We start from the raw sequence: 7,475 nt of genomic DNA on the forward strand, positions 1-7,475 counted from the left end.
TCAGTCTGTCTGATGTGGTGTAGTCCTGTCTGTCAGTCTGTCTGAGGTGGTATAGTCCTGTCTGTCAGTCTGTCTGATGTGGTGTAGTCCTGTCTGTCAGTCTGTCTGATGTGGTGTAGTCCTGTCTGTCAGTCTGTCTGAGGTGGTATAGTCCTGTCTGTCTGTCAGTCTGATGTGGTGTAGTCCTGTCTGTCTGTCAGTCTGATGTGTAGGCCTGTCTGTTTGAGGTGGTTTAGTCCTGTTTGCCTGTCTGAGTGCAGTGGTACTGTCCTGTCTGCCTACCTGTATTTCTGTGAGGGGGCATGGGGACAGGTAAGTTGGAAGGATAAGAAACAAACAGGGCAATGCTGACATCTAGTGGTCACACACAGAACTACACTCTTCACAACAGACAAAATGGATCCCAGTCCAGTACTTAATATGTTAGTCATTAAATTACCTTTTTTGTTTTTTTTTATCAACTATGACCTACAAACATTAATAATCGCCTGTATTTAAGAACCTATAGTACTTTACAATTGTATTTGAGTTACAGAAGCGTTACATTATATCCCACATGCTTTTTTATACAAGTGGAGCATTTACTGTAAAGAATCTGTAACGTTACTGTTTATTTACACGATGAACTTGTTGACGATGAAATGTCTCTGTCAAGTAGTCCAACAATTACCCCCCAAAATAATAAACAGTTTGGGATTATAGAAATGTTCTCATAACACACAATCCAGCTCTCAAATGCTGAGGGACCACTAGGTTAGATTCTGTTACAGAACACAATGTCTTAAAGCATAGGAGGCAGGAGTTAACATTAACACTGAATAGAAGAGGAGACAGGAGTTAACATTAACACTGAATAGAAGAGGAGACAGGAATTAACATTAACACTGAATAGAAGAGGAGACAGGAGTTAACATTAACACTGAATAAAAGAGGAGACAGGAATTAACATTAACACTGAATAGAAGAGGAGACAGGAATTAACATTTACACTGAATAGAAGAGGAGACAGGAGTTAACATTAACACTGAATAAAAGAGGAGACAGGAATTAACATTAACACTGAATAGAAGAGACAGGAGTTAACATTAACACTGAATAGAGGAGGAGACAGGAGTTAACATTAACACTGAATAGAGGAGGAGACAGGAGTTAACATTAACACTGAATAGAGGAGGAGACAGGAATTAACATTAACACTGAATAGAGGAGGAGACAGGAGTTAACATTAACACTGAATAGAGGAGGAGACAGGAGTTAACATTAACATTGAATAGAGGAGGAGACAGGAGTTAACATTAACACTGAATAGAGGAGGAGACAGGAGTTAACATTAACACTGAATAGAAGAGGAGACAGGAATTAACATTAACACTGAATAGAAGAGGAGACAGGAGTTAACATTAACACTGAATAGAAGAGGAGACAGGAGTTAACATTAACACTGAATAGAAGAGGAGACAGGAATTAACATTAACACTGAATAGAAGAGGAGACAGGAATTAACATTAACACTGAATAGAAGAGGAGACAGGAATTAACATTAACACTGAATAGAGGAGACAGGAGTTAACATTAACACTGAATAGAGGAGACAGGAGTTAACATTAACACTGAATAGAGGAGACAGGAGTTAACATTAACACTGAATAGAGGAGACAGGAGTTAACATTAACACTGAATAGAGGAGACAGGAGTTAACATTAACACTGAATAGAGGAGACAGGAGTTAACACTAACACTGAATAGAGGAGACAGGAGTTAACACTAACACTGAATAGAGGAGACAGGAGTTAACATTAACACTGAATAGGAGACATGGGTAAAGACATAACATGGGTAAAGACGTAACATGAGACATGGGTAAAGATGTAACATGGGACATGGGTAAAGATGTAACATGGGACATGGGTAAAGATGTAACATGGGACATGGGTAAAGGTGTAACATGAGACATGGGTAAAGACATAACATGGGACATTAGTTAAGACATAGGTTAATATTGATAAAATACAAAGTAGCACAACATGAATGTATGGAGTAGGTCAGGGACCAGCCTTGTCACCCACACACAAACAACTAAACATTAGAATTCAGCTGCACACCACCCCATGCACGTGTGGAAACCTGAGTTTGATTGGTAAAGGGAATTGGGTGACTTAACCCTACACTATTCAATGGCCAAGATTGTTTACAACTGTGAAACCCACTAAGATCTGCACAAGGGCCATAGCGACCTTGAGGTTGTTCTCCATCAGTGAGACTTCTCCCAGAGGAGTAAAGGCATGAATAACCAGTTAGGGCTTCCACCTTATTACAAGGCCAGTGGATGAGACTTCCAGGGGATAAAGGGTCATTAGACCACCCTGCAGAACTGGAAAAAGCTTCTTGTTACTGTTTCTACCAGGTTGTTAATTGTGTTCCAGGACCAAATCCGTCCTTTATTAGCAGGGTAAAACATTTTGGTCACCCAGGACCGAAGTAGAAAACTTTATGCGTTGTTTTTCAGATAACTAGGGGATATTTTCACAGGGTGACCAACAACAGCCTTCACACAGAAAACACCACACTACCAAATAAAAAAGAGGCAACCAATACGTTTGGAGGAAAAATCCCAGGTCGTTTTATTGGAGACTTCCAGGACACCAGAGGACAAACACAGACGAACGGACTACTGCAATTCCTCTAAAAAAAACACAATGTGTGTTTAGAAAACCAGCAAGATGGAGGGTGGTCAAACACCACTGTTGCATCGACGAGACACGCTTGTCACTGTGCCTGGAATGTCTCTCATGATCATCTTCCTCTTATTGGACAACACGCTTACAACATGTTTAATGTAAAAACAGGAACAAGAAGACAAAGCCAGGGAATTCACTGCACATAACAGACAGGATCCAAACAGAACATCAGGGAGAACCGCTAATAAACCAGGACTACGGTATAAGAACAGTAGAAGAACCAACCATGGGGGAGGAGGGAACACACAGGAACAGAAGCACTCCCAACGCTGCCTTCTGGCCAAGACGCTTTACTCCCTACACAAATCAAGCCATCAACAATCATGAAATGCCGTTTAAAAAAGACTTTAGTGTGTTCATCATCACTTTGTTGATACGACTACTGCAGCTCTGCATCATATTAATCAGCTTTGCTTTGTGCTAAAAATCTGTACGGACAGTAGATAGGACAGTAGATAGGGTACTTATAAAATCACTGATAAAAATATTCCTCTGTTAACAATATGCCTCGGAGGGAAACCATGGACACTGGGGCTGGGTTGGGGGCTAGGGGTCAGAGGTGAGGGGTCGGCAGTGTTGCTACTCAGACTTGGCTTCCTCCTTCTCAGCTTCGGGAGCCTCCTCCACCTGTAGGGGCAGAGGTCAGGTCAGAGGTCAGGTCAGTAGAACATAGACAGTCCTTCCTGGTTGTGTCTTATCTTTAACAGCAGCTCATCAAGCCAACAAACAGCTTAGATAACTTTATCTCTCCCTTATGTCCTACGTTATGAAGCTCCATCTTACTGTCTTCTGTCTCTAACATACTCATGTCCTCTACAGTCTTCTGTCTGTCTCCACCTGGGTGGTCTCAGGTTCTATGTCCCTCAAAACATCTCTATAGATGTTCATGACATCTTACGTCCGCTCGTACCTCGTTGGTCTTGGCGTCTCCGTTCTCAGAGTGGTTTTCCTCTGCAGCCTCGGCTTCTGCGTTCTCCTTCGCCTTCTTGGTCTTCTTGTCCTCTTTCTTATCGTTGACAACCTTCTCTTTCTGAAGAGGATGACAGATATTAGACAACCACCTCTTTCTGGAAAGGATGACAGACAACTTTCTCTTTCTGGATGGTACCTGGACTACTTTATTTCATTAGATGTTTAGTTTGCCCTTATTTTACCAGGTACCTTGACTGAGAACCTTCAGTCAAGGTAATAGTTTTGAACTTTGGAAATAGTTTCAAGGGAAGCAGAGAGGATTAAAGGCCAGATTGGAAATGTGTTCTATTTCTAAAGAGGTGAGGGTGATTGAACTAGGACAGCGGTAGTCCTGTTGTGTGATGCTTCTGGGGTTTGGAGTCCAGTTGTATTACGTTTTTGTTAAGCTATGCATTACTGTAATTAGTAGTTCTGTTAGGTTACGTGTAACCCTGGCAGTTCTGTTAGGTTACGTGTAACCCTGGCAGTTCTGTTAGGTTACGTGTAACCCTGGCAGTTCTGTTAGGTTACGTGTAACCCTGGCAGTTCTGTTAGGTTACGTGTAACCCTGGCAGTTCTGTTAGGTTACGTGTAACCCTGGCAGTTCTGTTAGGTTACGTGTAACCCTGGCAGTTCTGTTAGGTTACGTGTAACCCTGGCAGTTCTGTTAGGTTACGTGTAACCCTGGCAGTTCTGTTAGGTTACCTGTAACCCTGGCAGTTCTGTTAGGTTACCTGAAACCCTGGCAGTTCTGTTAGGTTACCTGTAACCCTGGCAGTTCTGTTCTATTACCTTTGCTGGTTTCTCCTTCTTGGCCTTAGGCTCAGCCTTTGCTGGGGCTGGTTTCTGTTGATGCAGGACAGTGATTATCAGTCTCATACTTTATGTTCTTGATCCACTGATCATTCCTTGATCTACTGAGCAATACGAGCTATCGCTTCATTGTGACTTTACTATGTGGTTGCATGGGTGATGAACATGTTCATAGCTGGTATGTAAACACTTCACTAAGACATGTAACTGTCTAAGTGAAGTGTTTACAGCAAGTTCAGTTTTATGAGGCATTCATCTACACCATACAGGTTGTATGATGAGTTATAAGCTTGTATACAGATGGTGAGGGTGTGTTTTAAGCTTCTATACAGGTTGGCTAGTGTTATAAACTGGTATAGATGTTTTATGATGTGTTATAACAGAAACAGAAGTTGTATGATGGGATAAGCTAGTATAAAGGTTGTATGAAGTGATATAAGAGGGTATACGGGTTGTTTTATTATTTTTTAAACAGATATATAAGCTACATGAAAGTGTTCTGGGGGTTGTTTTATGTGTTTAACTCATACAGAGGTTGTATAATGTATTATAACAGAAACAGAGGTTGTACGATGTGTTAAAATGGTATAGAGGTTGAATTAAATGATAATAAGTGACATAAATATTGTAGGATGTGTTTAACTGGTATAGAGGTTGTATTAAATGTTATAAAGTGATACAAATGTTGTATGACATGTTATAACAGAAACAGAAGTTGTTTGACGTGTTGAACTGGTATAGAGGTTGAGTTAAATGTTATAAAGTGATAAAAATGTTGTATGACGTGTTATAACAGAAACAGAAGTTGTATGAGGTGTTGAACTGGTATAGAGGTTGCATTATGTGCTATATATGGGTACAGAGGTTATGTGATTTGTTAAACTTGTATACAGGTTGTAGCATGTTATAAACTGGTAAACAAGTAATATGTGTGTCATAACGTATATTATGAGTAGTGTTTCGTAATCATGTGGGTGCTGGTCTCACCGCTGATAACCGGGCAGATCTTCTCTGAGGCTGTAACAGGAAGAGAAGGAAAAAAGAAGTCAGCAAACAAAATGACAACTACATACACACACAGTGATACAAACTCTCAAACAGTGCCACAGACTGTGTTGAAATTAAGTTAATTAAACTAGTTTTAACCAATTAAATATAATTTTTTAGCATTTAGTTGTTGTTGTAGAGACAAGGTTGAGTCTGCCTCGGTCTCACCTCCTCCTTGGCTTCACCAGCTGCTCCCTGTGGATGAAAAACACAAACAAAAATAGATAAACAACTTTTGTCATAACAACAACCCTTTATTTGTCTCTATAAGCGCAGAAAACAATCTACAGCAGCTCAAATTACATATTTCTGAACAGTTGAGAAAGACCCCAGATAACTTTTCAATTGCAAGAAAAAAGTAAAAATGTGTCAGATAATGTTAAAATAAATGTGTTTAAGACCCACTGGATTTAATTTTGATGTATTATCTGGGTTTTATTATCGGTTGTTAGGTTTTTGGAGCATTAACACTGGTATTTGGGGTCCCTAGGAAGCTCTCTCTCTCTTTCTCTACTCTCTCCATCTCTCTCTTCTTTCTCTGAGCTCGAGCAGGATTTGAAAACTCGCGCGGGAGGGGATAAGCGAGGGGGAGGAGTCTCTGCAGCGCCACCCCACGGTACAGACACGACATTGCAGCCATCTGGGACCACGAACAAAGAGAAAAAATATACATTTTTATCGAAATAAGACAATGATTTCGTATTTTAGCGATCAGAAATAAAACTAGAGACACTAAGGTGAATTTTCGATGGCATATTGGGCAGATTACTGGAAAAATGGCGTTAACTGAAGCGTTTCTGTTCGGTAGGTCGGAGAAGAGAGGAAGACTCAGCCTGCAAAGCATGGCTGCTGGTTGTGCTTTAACTAGCTACATGGAGACATAGAGACTTCTGGCTTCCCAAAGGACAGCGGCTGCCGGGGAAAACAGCTTTTAAACCCCGAAAGCCACAAGAAAAATATTAATTTAAACACACAAAAAATACTAATTATTTTTACAAAATACCCTAAAAATAAATACCGTAAATTCTCCGGAGAAATAGGTTTATAATTAAGTAATCATTGGAGAGGGGATGGCTCTCCACATTCATTTGCAAGGTATCAATTGCTGTGCGTTTTTCTTATATCACAATCATTTTTAAATAATCACTAAATTACGTACCTTTCTCTTGGGCATGTTGAATTCTTGAAGGTTCTCTTTCAAATTGAACTAAAAAGTGTTTAGCTGTTGTGAGTTGGGTGCATGAGAAGCCGAGTGTCTGTACTGCTGCCTGGCCAGTGTAGTAAACACACAGGAACAGCCACCCGACTGGCTGAATGGGGGGAGGGGTGCGGCTAAACGAATGATTGATGTGCCTTCCGCCAATCAAGGATCGCCATTCGCAGCTGCAGAACACTGCAAATTTGGGAACCGGTCATGTTCTTTACGCGCGAAGTGCTTCTAGCAAAGGGAGGGAAGGAGCCTTGGTGAAAGGGAAAAAACCACCATGAAAGAATGGGCTTGACTACGTGCCCCTACGAACAGAAACAATTATTTAAAAGGGACCAGGAGTCCCGTTTATTTTTATAGTGTCTTATTTCGTTGGAACTCAGAGGAAATAATCTCCCTCTCCATTCCTGTCATCTAGGAACGACAGTCTTTATACCACCATTTTAAATTCCGCACAAAATTAGGTGAAAAATCTTCAACATTTGACTTCGAGGTTTTGGCCAACATGGCGCCCTTCTTGCTCGACACATTTTTGTTTGTCGGCTTTTCTAAATTCATCTGAGGAGGGAAGGCATGCGTCGCTTCAGCGAACGCCTGTAGGTGGCTACAAACCCCAAAGTGAATGAATGGGCTGGTCTCACTGCGCCCCTAGCGGCTCAGGACAAATAACAAACCTCAATTGAAAAATCATCAGACTTCCTATATCTAGCCTGACAACA

The 7,475-nt window shown here is 40.9% G+C and overlaps 1 protein-coding gene across 1 annotated transcript; it reads right to left on the minus strand.

The window, feature by feature from the left end:
- Window positions 1-2,592: 2,592 nt before the first annotated feature.
- hmgn6 (high mobility group nucleosome binding domain 6) lies at window positions 2,593-6,843 on the minus strand. Its single transcript, XM_010866833.4, has 6 exons — window positions 6,709-6,843; window positions 5,718-5,744; window positions 5,490-5,519; window positions 4,482-4,535; window positions 3,649-3,768; window positions 2,593-3,365 (listed from the first exon to the last, which is right to left on the minus strand). The coding sequence occupies exons 1-6, from the start codon at window positions 6,721-6,723 to the stop codon at window positions 3,318-3,320; spliced, it is 294 nt and encodes a 97-aa protein (XP_010865135.1). The 5' UTR covers window positions 6,724-6,843; the 3' UTR covers window positions 2,593-3,317.
- Between the last annotated feature and the right edge of the window lie 632 nt (window positions 6,844-7,475).

Source organism: Esox lucius, chromosome 4, assembly GCF_011004845.1.
Source record: "Esox lucius isolate fEsoLuc1 chromosome 4, fEsoLuc1.pri, whole genome shotgun sequence".
Lineage (NCBI taxonomy): Eukaryota > Metazoa > Chordata > Actinopteri > Esociformes > Esocidae > Esox > Esox lucius.

Coding starts and splice junctions, on each gene's coding strand:
- hmgn6 (XM_010866833.4), bottom strand. Junction 4,536..5,489: donor GATCTGCCCGGTTATCAGCG/GTGAGACCAGCA, acceptor CTGCATCAACAG/AAACCAGCCCCAGCAAAGGC. Junction 3,769..4,481: donor AGAAGGAGAAACCAGCAAAG/GTAATAGAACAG, acceptor CATCCTCTTCAG/AAAGAGAAGGTTGTCAACGA.